Below are 16,018 nucleotides of genomic sequence, written 5' to 3' on the forward strand. Positions count from 1 at the left end.
GATATTTTGTTTTGTAACCTAATCTGTCAATGCAAACCCATGAATTGTTATTTTTATTTTATTATTGTGGTTTTTAATTTTAATTTTTAATTGAAATTGTTATTATTATGGTTTGCAATTTTATTATAATTAATATTATTGTTATTAATATTATTTTTATTATTATTATTTTTATTATTATTATTATTAGTAGTAGCAGTAGTAGTTTATTAGTATTATTATTATTATGTAGTTGTGCTGGTAGTAGTATTAATATCATGGTGGCAATGAATTTAAACTAACAATATTATTAATAATTAAATGGACCATTTAGAATATTCAATATGAAATACACATGCATTTTTGAAATAAAATAAAATAATTTTAAATATTCTTTGCATAGTCACAAAAATTATTAATTTTATTTTTCTATCAAACCACAGTTTATGTATCAACAAATTAAAATTTCCACATTTTTAAAAATTAATTCGTATGTTATAGGGGCTGCCTTCATCCAGGCTGAAATTAGAAATGAAACATCTTCCAAAGCATACCGACCTCAGGCCTATAGATCTCCCTCACAGTCCCTGCTGGTCTAAACACAAATGAATCAAACGGATCTGCTGATTGCTTCTCCGGAACCTCTGGAGCTGCGCGGTCACAGCCTCCCTCCTCTCAGCGGGGCCGTGTGTGCACCACGCAGGCCCGTCTCCTGACGTTTCCACGCTGTGCCAACTACAGGCTACTTTCCACGCGTCCCGACAGATTGCGCTTGAGGAGCATAGAAGATGAGCTGCCTCCATGTGGTGCGGGAGGAGAGAGGAGTCCCGCTCGGACGCCTCCTTTGTGCGGCTGCAAAGAAACCTATTTAGTCCCAGGCGGTGGTCTATTCACCAGGCTCACCCTGACATCTGCCAAAAGCCTCTCTAACCATGTCTGGAGGAGGAAGAGGGGCGCGCAGATCAATGGCTGTCCTGTTAATTGTATAATAGCCCTACTTATGGACTACTGCTACAGGAGCCAAATCATTTAGGCTCTACCACGTCTGATTTTGTTTGAAGCAAACAGGCCTAAGTACATTTAATTGTGCCCTCCTTGATGAAAAGTCGATGGGAGTTAAAGCAACCGATCACTAACGGAGCTTAAATCCATCTGTACTCGTTTATTTATTTATTTCCTCGATTTGTCTCCACAAATCACCTGCCATGGGGGAATGGGAGCGATATTCGTTTTGTTTGCGATCCAAGGGCTGGGAGGGGGGAGTGTGTGGGGGCTGCGAGGCGCCGAGCGGAGGCCTGCGTGGCGTTCAGGTTCCTCATCTGCATCTGTTCTCTTCTCACACCTGATGGAAAACGCCTATAGCTGCACACACACACACACAAACACACACTCATACACAGAGCAATCAGCGACAAAACTGATTTGATTCATGGAAATTCCGTTGCTGATTTGCAAAATGAATCCTCCCCTTCCTCTTAAACAGCCGTATTGTCAGTGAATATGTGTGTAAACAGGCTAATTGTCACGGTCTGTTGATTCATAATTTATTCAGTTTTTCATATCCATCGTTATGTCTAATTCATCCAATAGCACCGAGTTTTCCGGGCCAAGTTGCTCTCTGCTCGGGTGAAAGAGATTCCCTCTATCCGCGCACATGTGTCTTATATGTTTGTCTTACATGTCTACAAATGGCGGGCCGCTCGTCGCGTCTGTGCCAGATTAAACAAACACATTAAGATGTTTAACGTGGAATAATTTGAGCATGAAAAGCTAATAAATCAGAGGATGGAATGGCAGAAGATAGAATTGAATTGTAGCGGTGCGTGCGTGCGTGCCTGCGTGCGCGTGCGTGTGTGCGCGGGTAGGGGAGGGGGCGTGTGCGTGCGTGCGTGTGCGTGCGGAGGGAGGGGGAGTCACGTTGCTGACATTTCCCAGCTCTCGCTCTGATTGGCTCTCATTTGAGGAAGCTCATGGGTTCTTTCAACTAATAAGCGCCTCCCCGTCGCTCTAAAGGACATTATAATGCAACGGACCCCCTTTTTAAACCACAAACCGAATTTTCGCTCATTTAGACCTTATATACTTTTTAAATTGCGCAAAAGTTGTAGGATTTTTTTGGACCGCTTTTCACCCTGGAGCGGTACGCGATGCTCTCTCATGCCGACCTCCTGGACGCTCGGCTCGGTGAGTTATCATCCCTAAACTCCGGCGTAAAACTCCACTGTAAGAATACAACTTCTCCTTTAACCTTGTAAAGCAATAAATATATTGTATTAATTAACTGGATAACAGCTAAATGTTTTATTGTTTGTCTGAGCACCTGTTTAGATTCAGAAATGTGAAATGATCAGACAGCAAAATGCAGGATTATTGAATGCAGCGCTACAGCTAAAATGTCTCAATGTTTCTTGTATTTCATGATTTATTTACCAATGTTGTCCTGAGAAAGCAAAGCTGTTTGATGTGTCCGCCATTCAAAGATGCTCGTTACGATTTGCGTCACTATCCTCCCTCTCGCAGGGATGAAGGATGCTGCAGAGTTGCTCGGACACCGAGAGGCTCTGAAATGCCGGCTGGGCGGTGGGGTGCCGGACCAGGGGCATCCGGGTGACATGGCCCCTGCCTCAGACTCTGTGGAGGGGACCACTCTCCTGCCGGGGGAAGACATCGCCACGGTGGGATCCAACTCTGGCGGCATGCAGGTGAACGGGAAGGAGCAGGAGAAGCAGCAGCAGCAGCAGCAGCAGAGCTCCAGCCAGAGCGCCAGCCAGAAGCAGAAGCGGCACAGGACGCGCTTCACTCCGGCGCAGCTGAACGAGCTGGAGCGCAGCTTCGCCAAAACTCACTACCCAGACATCTTCATGCGGGAGGAACTGGCGTTAAGGATCGGCCTCACCGAGTCCAGAGTGCAGGTAAATGCTTCCGTGTGGAATATTTACCGGGATCGGAATCCTGATGTTGGTCGATGAGGCACCGAGTCCAGATTCGATCACAACACACATTTCTGTACTGAGTCACGATTGTGCACCGGCGCGCCTTTATGATTATAGTCTGTATGTTTGGGCACAATAATTACTCACACTCTGTTTGTAATCATTAGTCATTGATCACTTTTGATAGAAAGCTGCCAGGCTGAAGCTTTAGTGACAAACGGTGCATCAGAAACTAAATGTGACTGCAGGATGAACAGGTGCTGATGACGTCTAACTGCCGTCAAGTCAGGCATTTTTGTATCATTCTGTAGTTACAAACATCAGGAAATGTGCCTGTGCAAAGACTTTAACCTGACACAAGTCAAGACAAAAAAAGTAAAATGTATATAAAATGTATTAGAGTAATTACATCATTCAGATCTATCATAATTATGCAGAGTGGAGCTCTGTCCAAGGTGCTGAATGCTGAAATGATCCGCACCTTCAAAGCAAATAACAGGAAAGTGGACGAGCTGAAGTCAGATAAATATGAAGGAGGCTTTAAATAACACAAGCGGCGACCACACACACATACAAATATCCAATGTGGATAAATTAATTTGTCGATTCTTTATTTCCAAGAATTGGAACAGCATTTAAATTCAGTAGAATGTAAGATTGCATACAGCTTCTTTAATTATTGTGCCATATTTAAGATCGATGTGTTTAAAAGCCACTGAGCAATGTTGTGTTTATGTTTGTGGAACATTTAGCAGCAGAGTTATAAACACAGACAGCGGCGTGTGTGTGTGTGTGTGTGTGTGTGTGTGTGTGTGTGTGTGTGTGTGTGTGTGTGTGTGTGTGTGCTGCGTGTGCTGAGGGAGCAGGAACACACCACAGGCCCTAATAAACCAAACACATTATCAACCAATTTGAGTCTTATTTATAACAGTGAACGGGTTATTAAGCAGCGATGTGAAATTCATGCAAATTATTCCACTGAAAGCAATAAAACCAGTATAATCATTAGTCACTTTAACAATCAGTTCTGTACTCCGTCGATTCAGATACAAAGCGTGGATGCTGCGGCTCCATGCGTCTCCTTGCAGCTCCTTGCGGCTCCTTTGCGGCTCCATGCAGCTCCATGCGGCTCCTGCTCCTCGCTGCCCGCCGCCCTCGGTGCTTCCGTGGAGCCCGTATGCTTCTCCACCGCTTCTCCCTCTAAAATGCTCCATCAGCGACGTCTTAATAGGACTCGAGACTATATTGTACTTTTTTTTAATGGCATGAGAAATTGCATTTTCTTTCCCCGCGGCTGTAATGGGTTTGGTCGGCGTTTCACGGATGGCTGAGCGGAATGAGAGCGAGATTTCACTTTTAATACGGAGGCACCGACTCACGGCGCGGCGCGCATTAATCACGGTCGAAGATGATGAAATCTTTATAAAGCTCAACGGGGACGAGCGCGTGTGAGGACTGAATCAGGGCGTGTGTCTGTGTGTGTGTGTGTGTGAGGGTCTCCTGTATGTGTGTGTGGGGTGGCGGTGTGTGTTTTTACTGTGCAGTCCTTTCAATTTGAGGCAGAACCTGCATTGTTGCTGATCCAATTGTGTTCAATCCTCTTCAACATTTACAGTTATTATCATTTATAAATAAGAAAATATTTGCTCTCTATTGTTTTTCTCTATAAAGCGCCTCGAATATGATGATTTGATTTTCAATGAAGCCCCCCAACTTAAATATGCTGGAAATTCCGACGCCTTTCTTGTAGCGAAATAGTTTAATGTTAACATGGCAGTAAATATATTAATAAATGTTTGTGCTGCATTAAGGCGCCTGCATTAAACAGCAGCCCGTCACAAAGGGAGCGGAACAGAGAAGATATTTCTACGAGATCCAATAAGCCAGTTTGCTCTGTTTGTCAGATTAGTTGTGTGTTTTGCTCAATGGCACTTCGGTGGCGTTCTGTTCCTAATATGGCAGAATATAAAAAGGCAGCGAGTCATTTTTTCCCGTGCTGTAGTATTAATATTATATAGGCCTATATAGTATATATTGTCCCTGGAGTTTGCAGTGTGTGTGTGTGTGTGTGTGTGTGTGTGTGTGTGTGTGTGTGTGTGTGTGTGTGTGTGTGTGTGTGTGTAGTGCTGCACCATCATACTGTATAGGGACCTGACCCCTGAATAAGAGGCACCTTGTTGACCTCATGATGTTGGAATCTAAACATGTCCGCCTCTCACGGTTCCGTCTCTCTGCTCGCAGGTCTGGTTCCAGAACAGACGCGCCAAGTGGAAGAAAAGGAAGAAGACCACCAACGTCTTCCGCTCCCCGGGGACGCTGCTCCCAACACCGGGCCTGCAGCAGTTCTCTGCCGCGGCCGCCATGGAGAACAGCCTGTGTTCCTTCCACGCCAACGACACCCGCTGGGCCACGGGGATGGCGGGGGTCTCCCAGCTGCAGCTCCCGCCAGCTCTGGGTCGTCAGCCGGGGATGGCGCAGTCCCTGTCACAGTGCAGCCTGGGCCACGGCCCGCCGCCAAACTCCATGGGTCTCTCCAACGGCCTCTCCTCCAACGGCCCCGGCCTGCAGTCCCACCTCTACCAGTCGCCTTTCCCCGGAATGTCCGCCTCCCTCTCCGGCCCCACGAACGTATCGGGCTCCCCGCAGCTGTGTAGCTCCCCGGACAGTGACATGTGGAGAGGGACAAGCATCGCCTCACTGCGGCGCAAGGCGCTGGAGCACACAGTGTCCATGAGCTTCACTTAGTGACTTTTTAAAAACAAGCACCCCCCAACAACCCCCTCTACCCCCCACTGGCTCCTTTTCCTGTTTTTATTCACGCTATTTAGATCAAAATGAGAGAAAGAGCGAGTAATCAGGCCTGAATGAGAAAAGACAAAAGACTGTGTCCTCATCTGAGACATAAATACAAAAACAACGGGACAACTCTGGCGGACAAATGGAAGAAAAATAATTAACTTGTGCTTGGAATTATTTATCTTGTTAATTAAAAAAAGGTTTTAAACAACTATTGATGATAATATTATTGTAATGATCTAGACTTTAGGCCCTATTTACTGAGAGCCAAACAATGGTCGTATTTACATTTTCCTTGTGCTGTAAAGCGCACATGTTGTCTTCAGGTGAAGTTGTGTTATGTCAAGCGACTATTTTTAAGATTGGGTATACATTTTGGAAACAGCCTACCACACACACACACACACACACACACACACACACACAGACAGACACGGATACGCACACACACGCACACACACGCACACAGAACACCGGTAGGCCTATTGAAACGGGCCTCACACGCCGTGCATGTGGATCTGACGCTTGGATCATTTTAGGGGAACATGGTGGCGCTCAGGTGCTTCTGCTGGCGGCCACAGGCTCCTCTGCATCACTACCGTGCAGACACACCGTGATCTTTCAGTAGGCCTACTCTGTTTTAGGATGTTTTGTGTAGATCAAACATTCTTGCTATGTACCCGCTGGTCTTTTTTGTGACATGTTTTAACTTATTGTATGTGCTATAATTACTTGACACATTTCTTAAATGTTTGATCTTACATCGAAATGCACCACATTTGACGGGTTTGTACCAATTTAAAGTGACAAAATAAAAGTAATTTTCAAGAATGTCACAACAGGATTGATTTATGTGTCCATTAATATTGAATCAGATAATAAGAGTCAAGTCTGTGTAGTATATAAAGCACTAACATCTATACTCTTTACGAGGTTATGGGCTTGAAATGTAAAAAAAAAAAAAGGGTAAATTAAATTTCAGAAACTACTAATGTTAATTGTGGCTGTTCCTCGATGAGCTCTGGTTGTGTGTGTGTGTGAAAGGCTCCGGTGCTCTCTGAGGGGTGACTGGTCCCAAGGTGGAGGCAGACAGCAGCGGTAAAGATGTCAGAGCTGTGATGTGACGGTCAGTGCCTGTGACCGTCACGCTCATCCTGCTGGGACCGGAAACCAACAGACTCCAGTGTGTGTGTGTGTGAGTGTGTGTGTGTGTGTTATATACAGACGTGTCTATAGGAGCAGACCAGAGCCCAGATTCCTCCTTATACACTGTCAGGTGACTATAGATCTCATGTTGCACCTCAAACTAAACTAAACTCTGCTGGATGTGAATACAGCGAGACTTATCGTGTGATTTGCACGTTATGCTGCACGTGTGCGTCACATCTGCATTCACATCTGGCTGTAGTTTAAGAGAAACATGTCAGATACGACAATTTAAGGTGGAAACGTTATGAAATCTAAACATTTTAAGGTGGTTTTAGGGTTATTGGATTCCCAATACAGGATTAATAAAACAAATACCCAACTACTTTATCTATAACATCAGTATTTAGGTATTTAAGTAGCTTAACATGGGGTTTCTACGTTTTTTGCGCGTCTAAACTACGAAATTGAATTGCATAAATAAATAATAAATACATCTCAGGCAAATAATTGGAAGCCTGCAGATCCTCAACATCTTAACTCCGCCTTTATGAGCTGATATACTCAGTATGGAGAGAACAAACTATCCACTTAGCTCATCACACACACGATGAAGACAACCCTGAAACGGTGAATATTGTGGGGGAAAAAAACAAAAACATAATTAAACCTTACAGGATGACGTCACTGCCCCTCCACAAAGCAGGACTCGACCCCGGAGGAAGTAAATAACGGAAAGTGAGCCAACTTCAGTGTTTGTGTCAGAGCTTGTGAAGAGTCAACCTGAGCCTGAAATCACAGCAGCTCAGATTAATCAGCGTGTTAACCTCATCTCGTTGGCGGCGCGGAGGCCAATTTACGGTCACGGGACGGTAATTGATGAGACGCGGTATTACCATCAGCAGCCCCGCCGCCGGTAAACTTATAATTGGAGTTTCTGTAACAATGCAGAGGGGTTAAACAAAGGATTAATCATAATTAACAAAAGTATATTACTTTCCTCATATAAACAGTTGGTTCCCACCTTTTCTATTAACATAAATTTGTTTGCAGTAATTTACTGAATTATTGAAAATACCAACCCAAGTCAACACCCTGAAAAATTAATTTGTTCCTTATTGTGCTTTCAGATGTGTGTTCAGTGTGTGTGTGTGTGTGTGTGTGTGCGTGTGTGTGTGTGCGTGTGTGTTGAACCTTATGTTTCTGCACCTAATTTGCTTGAATAAAAAAACAAGAAAAAAAAGTAAGTTTTCCAACATGTTAACTTGTGGTGTTATTCTCCAAACTACTTCCACACACAAACACATCACAGCATCTCTTTGTGCTCTAACCTGCATGCTTAAAAACAGATAACAATATATATCACTCTGTAAAACTTAACAGCAACTTGGAGCCTCACATTCCAGAACGATGCAGCTTGGTGTTGAACGATAATGTGACATGGAAATTATTATAAGGCCCTTTTAAGATAATTATAATTACAATTATTGCTATTCTAAGTATCTTTATCAGTAACATCAGGCCGCTCGGTTTGCAGGTGGCGCGTCTGTTCTGCTTACAGGCTCATAGGACAACAGTTGATCAAACGTTACAACCGCTTGCAGGCAGTTTGACTGCTGCTGCTCCACCCACGCATCCGGGCAAAGTGTCACCGCGTGTGTGTGTGTGTGTGTGTGTGTGTGTGTGTTGTGGGGATGGTGTGGCTCAGCCCAGCTCATCCAGCCCCCCGTGCTGACTGCGCGGTGTCCCGGGCTGCAGTAACAGATGTGAAATCACATTACCCAAACGCTGCAATTAGTCTCACTCGCTCACGGGTTAATGAGTTTGTGGAAATGTGCGACCCATTCCTCATTAGGTAATTTCTCATGCACTGATGAGAAAGTGGGAGCGAGAGAGAGAGAGAGAGAGAGAGAGAGAGAGAGAGAGAGAGAGAGAGAGAGAGGGTGAGACAGAAAGAGAGAGAGAGAGGGAGGGAGAGAGGGACAGAGAGAGAGACGGAGAGGGAGCGAGAGAGACGGAGAGGGAGGGAGAGAGAGAGAGAGAGAGAAAGGGGAGAGAGGGGGAGTGAGAGGGAAAGAGGGGGTGAGAGGGAAAGAGGGAGAGAGAGAGGGGGGAGAGGGAGAGAGAGAGGCAGATATAGAGAGATGGAGATGGAGAGGGAAAGAGAAAGAGAGAGCGAGAGAGCGAGAGAAATCGAGCGAGAGAGAGGGAGTGAGAGAGAGAGAGAGAGAGAGAGAGAGAGAGAGAGAGAGAGAGAGAGAGAGAGAGGGAGCTGGAGAGGGAGAGGGAGAAGGAGAGGGAGAGGGAGAGAGAGAGAGATGGAGAGAGAGAGGGGGGGAGAGAGAGAGGGAGATGTGGTTGTTGCTCCTCAGTGGGATTAGCACATCCTGCTCCAGTGCATATACAGTAAAGCAGAATGCATCCAGCTGGGAACCTTCATCACCTCATCATGAGACCTGGATCTAGATCTGTGTGTCATCTTCAACAGCAGACTGGTGCAGGTCTTCATCAGTGTGTCTCCTCATGGAGCTGCGTGCATGCAGCAGCGAGGCCTGCAGGGAGTGTGTGTGCGCGTGTGCGTGCGTGTGTGTGCATGTGTGCGCGTGTGTGCGCGTGTGTGCGTGTGCGGGCGTGTGTGTGTGAATAGACAGGCCCGGGGCAAAGCTCTGTCAGGACACAATGGACGACAACAAAGGAGCTAATTAGCAATCAATTACTGACATGTTTCTGTCCTGCACCTTTTATCTGGTGAGAGTGCAGAGCAGGTTACCACTCAGCATGTCCCCCATTCACACACACATACCACCTGCTGCCTGCATGTGTGTGCTGTGTTGCACTGACGGTGTGTTGTTGTAGGTGGAGTTGTGTTATTGCAGTAACATGTGGTAACCTGGTGAAGCCCAGTTTGGTGCAGGAGAATGTAAAGCCTCTGCAGCACCCAGATAAGCCCAGATCTGTTCAAATGAATCCTAATTAGGCCCTCATAGAAGCTTACTCCTGCCTGTTAGTGACTTTAAAGGGTGTAAACGATGGTTGTTCATTAGCTTCATCAACGGGAGTCAGGTTCTCTCTTCTTCATTCTTTGCTGTGTATCATTGGCTCTGTTCATTATTGCTATTAGTTGTGGTTGATTTTGCTTTAAACTAAAAGAAGATGTGTTGAAATTCCTCACACACACACACACACACACACACACACACACACACACACACACACAGTGACATCTGGGGAGGGGGGGGGGGCTGCGGGAGCCTGCGAGTGCCTCTCATGATAACAACTCTGCATCTCAACAGCCTGCATCCATCATCATCAGCACAAACATCTGCTCTGAGCCTCAGTCTTAAATCTCTTTCTACCCCCATCCTTTACCTCTCTCTCTCGTGCTTCCACCCCTCTGCTCCCTCTTCCTGCCTCCCCTTCTTTTCCCTTTCCTCTTCCTCTATAATTCTCTCCATCTTCCCCCACCGGCCTGGAGCCTTTCTGTACCTTTCTGAATCTGCAGCCTGTGTTCTGTGTTCAGCCTGGCTCTTATCTCAACCATCCTTAAAAATCAATATTTAATGATGATGTTATCAGTGCTTTTTTATGTGTAATTTAGCCGGAGTGTCAGTATGAATGAGACACTGTCAGGTTTATGGCGTGGTGCATTTATTTTCTGTTAATGGGAGCTCCTGGTGGTACACAAACCAAAACCCAGCGGACGTCTGATGGATTTCTCTTTATTTCTTTTCTGTTCACGCATGAATTCACATCCACACGTCCATGAATATCATCTACATGTGAACACAAACTATTTCATTCTATGGTGGTAAAAGTCTCAAAATTAGGGACGGAGAAAGCTGCAGATAAACAGCAGGAACAGCACAGTTTGATGTTGGGTTTGTGTCTGAATATGAATGTGGCATCACGTTGCGGTATGAGCCTCACAATCAATCAAAGCGATTGTTAGTTTCAGACTCAGACTCCACTGCCTGAATCTGACATTTTACCAAATCCCAGACAATTACTTTGACTCGTCAGGTCTCTCAGCCAACACTGTTGAGAGGCAATAATCATGATAGTTTTCTCAGTCATTTTTCTCCCAATAACAAGCCATTTTTAATCCAATTAGGAGCGCTAACGTGAGAGGCATAATACCACGGCCCCTGGGACAGATGAGAGAATATGCAGGACATTTATCCCGACAGTCAATATTGGATTTCTCACTAAGCAGCTGTGCCTGCTCTCTCTGACATTCTCCACCTCTGCACAGTGATCCGTCCTGATTAAACCAGCTTTTCTACTTTATCAACATTCATTACATGACCTGGTCATGCATGGCCACAGATCCAGGAGTGGTAAAGTTACACGCTTCACACCAGGGATTTTCCTACCACACTGTCAACCTCTCTCTCTCCCTCTCTCTCTCTGACTTCAACTGCTCAGTGAAAGATGATACAGTGAGAGCGGTTCTGTGTCCTATATGCAGGTCCATACTGGATCTGAAACTGTTGCAGTATGGCGTGTTGTGGTATTCCCCAAAACTTTTCCTCTCTCTGATTGACAGACTTGATGTAATTTTACACAGTGAGGCTGGAGGCAGATGGCTGAAGTAGAGTTCTCTGCCTAATAATGCAATATGTGTCAATACCTATGAGGACCAAGCTTTGGGGATTGAACACAGTACCGTTCAGTTCAGTTTTAAGATCTAATCCCTTTGACTTTATTTTGAAATCAACCTCTCGTCTCATTCACTTCACTCAGTACTTCCAACATACATAACAAATAACACATAAAACAATACATCACCTCAGGAACAGACAGCAACAAAGAGCTGTACTGTGATGCTAACTGTAGCTAAACACTGCCATCGTGTGGTGAATACTGGGACTTCCACCATTTTAAAAGTTTTATTAATTCTTCTTCTTTCTTTCTTTTTTATTAAATTATCAAACTCTAGACAGGTGATCAATATTTTTTTATGCAATCCCTGTATAATTTAATGAAATATGTCTGTTGAATCTGCAGAGAATCATGCAATTATTATCCCGTCTAAACATAGAGAATAAAATAGTGAAATGCATGCAAAGGGGTGCTGGAGCTCTGTAGCTGATTGCGATCGATACACTCATGCAGCGCACTAAATCATTGTCATTGAGTGCATTGATTATGTGGTCTGATCAATGTTTAGTAGACTGGATAAGACTGGCCAGACCACAGTGGAGCCAAGTGATGAACACAGCATCACCGGCCCACCCACCACACACATGACCTATTACTGTTATTATTACTATTATTATTATTAGGAGTAGTAGTAAGTCAAAGTCCCTTTCATGTAACTCCATCTTTCTGTTGTTTGGCCACCAGGAAAGGCCTGGTCGTCATGGTGATCAGGGTCGAACAAAGAGGTATTTACTGAATGAAGGATTATTGGGGAATAACTTTGTATGGAAGTTTGATTTAGTTCAGTTTTAGGCTTCTGCATGTCTTTGGAAATGACCAGAGTTCAATCTGATACAGGAGATCGCCTTTTACTCTGGGACAGTTTGTTCCACAGTGTCCTCTGCAATATTACTATCACTTATATGGTCACAATAACCTAAATTCTCTATCAGTCATTTCACAACTCAGCTGTTAATATGTTTACATTTTAATCTTGCAAAGAGCTACAGAAAGCCTCCTGGTGTGAAGTCCTGGTGGGTCTTCTATCATGTCTGTACAATGTGCCAATCTAATCATGCAAGCAATATACTTTCCAAAGTAGCCAGAAACCAAAACTTCCCCCAATAACGCAGCTCAGACTGAGAGTGAGCGACGTGATTAAGACAAATTAGCGGATCATCATGTACACCTACTGTAGTGTTCATGAAGGTCAAGTAAGTTCTGTTTCATTCTGCTGTAACTTCTCCTCCTTCATATATCACAGCAGACAAAAGACGGATGCCAGACCGAACAAACAGGCAAGCGTCAGACGGGTGACACAGGACCTCCCCCAAAGATCTGTGCTGGAAAGTAATTAAAAGAAGAGTGTGTTATCCATCTCTCCTCATTAATGTGCTTTGAATTAACCACTTTCAGGGGAGAGGAGTGGGAGGAGGAGACATGGGAGAAAATCCATGCAGGGTTTTAAAGCAATCTCTCTCTGTCAGTTCGGTCCAAACGGGGAGGGTCGACTCATTACAGCCCCCACAGGAGATGAATGGGTCAGTCAGGCAGCGAGGAGAGCCGGGGCTGGACCGCTGAGTTGACAGACAGATGCACACCCGGTTTGTGTGTGTGTGTGTGTGTGTGTGTGTGTGTGTGTGTGTGTGTGTGTGTGTGTGTGTGTGTGTGTGTGTGTGTGTGTGTGTGTGTGTGTCTGTGTGTGTGTCTGTGTGTGTGTCTGTGGGAGCAAACACACTGTGAATAACAGAGCAAAAACACTTGACTATCCGTTCTGTCTTTGCAGGGAGCAGGTGTGTGGAGGAGAGTTGCATGCTGGGATACAAGGCAGGGTTAAGACACTAATGTCCGGAGTCAACAATCGCTGTGATTTAACTTTGACCACATGGAGGGAAGAGTGTCACATTCAGCCAGCCAAGGCACACACACACACACACACAAGCAAAAATCTCATTATTTTGTTGTTTTGATTAAAGACTAAGGCTGGATTCTCCTTGGCAGCTGCCTTTTAAATGGAGCCTCAGCGCTGTAACGTTTCTGTACTGAGCTGATTCTCGTCTCTTACATGAAAAAGTGGAGAAAAAACAACAAAGAAAACAATTACAATGTTAGCATTCATCTCAGAACAAAACTGCACAAAACACGAATGAGAAGAGAAATAAATAAAAAGAAATACAATAACTCATCAACTGTTTAGATTACCAGATTAGATTAAAATGTGTTGAAGATTGTCATTATATATTATTTAAGGATATCCTGTAGAGCTGTTTCACTGAAATCTAAATTCAAACAAAACAACAACATCCCTCTAACTCTAAAGCTTTGAGCAGCCCGGAGGAGAATCAGAGCTGCAGGACTACTAAGAAACTATTATTTAGTCTCAGACTCCAGTAGTTTGTTTATCTGACGTTCTAACACGTTATTGAAGCAAAATCAGTCAGTTCTCATATTCGCCACCAGGTGGTAGTGTTGCATGGAACTCTGCTGAGAAGGGCCTGGATACATATGAGAAAGAGTTTAGTTCATTTATTAGATTAGATTAGATTAGATTAGATTAGATTAGATTAGATTAGATTAGATTAGATTAGATTAGATTAGATTAGATTAGATTAGATTCGATTCGATTCGATTCGATTAGATTAGATGCTTACCACAACACATTATTTATTAGTATTTCTTCAAAAAAGGGCAACATTACGTAATTATTATCCCTGACCAGCTTTAAAATGAAAGTAATCCTCCTCAGCTTTGTCTGACCAAAGTGAGAGGGATGTTGTTGTTCATTACTTCCATTGTTTCATTGTGGTTGCTTTTATTAGCACCGTGTTGTCTGGAAGCACCAGCACTCGGAGTAAATGCCAGCTATCATTACCTCTGACTAATTATAGCTTCACACAGGGTCTCTCCTCTTCATCACACATCAGCCATACAAAGTGTAGCCTGTGTACACTTCACTGACACAACAATCACCATCTGTACAGCGTAAGTTTGACCTTTCACGACCGCAGCGAGCGTCCACATTTAGCCTCATTTCAATGAATTTGCAAAACTAAACGGATGCTTTGAATTCATTATATACTAATCTTCGTCATCCTCTCCACATTTTACTGCTTTTTGAATTTTAATGCTTGTCTAATGCTTGAACGAATATTAGCTTAGCGGTGCAACAGTAATGTATTCCTAACTGAAGACACCCCACACACACACACACACACACACACACACACACATACACACAAGACAAACTGACTGTCGGTGGGTGTCTGCCAACAAATTACAATCTATTACCAGTTTCCTGTTTGTTAATAGAGTTCATCCTCTGCTTCTAATCTGACGGCAGCTTTATGACTCATAATGTGTCGATTGGAAAATTGCAAAGTGTAAATTGCAGTGTGTCTTATTATATGACAACATGTTGATGATATATGGCTCATATAGTGTAGGTCGTTAGTGAGCGTACTAAAAATACAGTTTTACATAACTACAGTAATTAAGTGTACAGTGTATTTCACACATCAAATACAAACACACATTGAGTTCAGGAAGTCGCTGATCCGTGTTAATTTGTCAGTGGGTCATGTCACAAAATGTGAAAGTCTTCCTCTTCTAACGCCAAAGGCTAGAACTTTTATACGAGGATGTTTGTGTTGCGCCTCCTACTGGTACAACTGGAGGTTGGAAAAAACCTGTGCGCCCCAAAAACAGTACCTCTACTTGCCACAAGGGGGAAACACATCCTCCACTGTCAATCAAGTCTGAAGTTCTGTGTTAAAGTTGTGGAGGTGCAGCAGGTAAAGATTCCACCTGCTCCACAATGTTAGTGACTGGAAGTTAAGAGAAGAAGAGTTCGGCAGAGACCTTCTCCTCCATCGAATGAGGCTATGTGGACAGAAGGGACAGAGGACAGGGGACAGGGGACAGGGGACAGGGCACAGGGACAGGGGACAGAAGGGTTTGAACATGCAGAATGATCACCTATAACAGTAAGATGGTGATCTGGCGTCATCTTCAGCAGTCAGGCTGAACTCTGAAGCTCTCTGTCGTCGGCTCACATGACGAGAACAGCAAACACAGAAAATAAGCAGAAAAAAACAGTGCAAATGAGAATGAATGGAAGTGAAGGAGCGAGTCTTAATGTGGGTTAATCATCTAAATATAAATGAGAAGAAGGAGAAAACATGGGCGCTCCCTCATGTAGACACAGAGGGTTATGACATAATCATGGCAGATATTCATAATCATTATCATAATGTCATCCAATCATCAATTGAAGTAGTTTGAACCTGTTTGTTTTAATATGAAACATGGAATTAGAGTGTGTTGTCTGATGAGAGCAGATCTGAAATGTCAGTGTGTGTGAGTCATGTTCCCTCTTCATCCTCACAGCTGAACCTTCCCCTCACACTCTCATGTGTGTGTGTAGAAAGTCTCCCCGCTCCCCTCGGTGCCCCTGTGGGCCTGCCTGCCTATAAAAGCCGCCGCCCGCACGCGCAGCGCCGTTATTCCTCCAAACGCACCGCCGA

The 16,018-nt window shown here is 44.3% G+C and overlaps 1 protein-coding gene across 2 annotated transcripts; it reads left to right on the forward strand.

The window, feature by feature from the left end:
* Positions 1–2,126: 2,126 nt before the first annotated feature.
* Positions 2,127–5,657, forward strand: LOC143000271 (homeobox protein orthopedia B-like). Of its 2 annotated transcripts, none has more exons than XM_076149525.1 (3): positions 2,127–2,202; positions 2,500–2,891; positions 5,154–5,657. In XM_076149525.1, exons 1-3 carry the CDS (start codon positions 2,127–2,129, stop codon positions 5,655–5,657), a joined length of 972 nt encoding a protein of 323 aa, XP_076005640.1. The 2 variants fall into 2 exon arrangements, with proteins under 2 accessions (XP_076005640.1, XP_076005641.1); XM_076149526.1 differs by having other exon boundaries at positions 2,127–2,163.
* The last annotated feature ends 10,361 nt before the right edge of the window (positions 5,658–16,018 follow it).

Source organism: Genypterus blacodes, unplaced genomic scaffold (genome assembly GCF_046128005.1).
Source record: "Genypterus blacodes isolate CSIRO-AG114 ecotype Tasmania unplaced genomic scaffold, CSIRO-AGI_Gbla_v1 ptg000045l_1, whole genome shotgun sequence".
Classification (NCBI taxonomy): domain Eukaryota; kingdom Metazoa; phylum Chordata; class Actinopteri; order Ophidiiformes; family Ophidiidae; genus Genypterus; species Genypterus blacodes.

Excerpts from the sequence above, each read along its gene's own strand:
- LOC143000271 (XM_076149525.1), top strand. The coding sequence starts at position 2,127 with ATGCTCTCTCATGCCGACCTCCTGGACGCTCGGCTCGGTGAGTTATCA. Across the intron at positions 2,203-2,499 it reads CTCCGGCGTAAAACTCCACT|GGATGAAGGATGCTGCAGAG; the intron begins GTAAGAATACAA and ends TCCCTCTCGCAG. Across the intron at positions 2,892-5,153 it reads TCACCGAGTCCAGAGTGCAG|GTCTGGTTCCAGAACAGACG; the intron begins GTAAATGCTTCC and ends CTCTGCTCGCAG.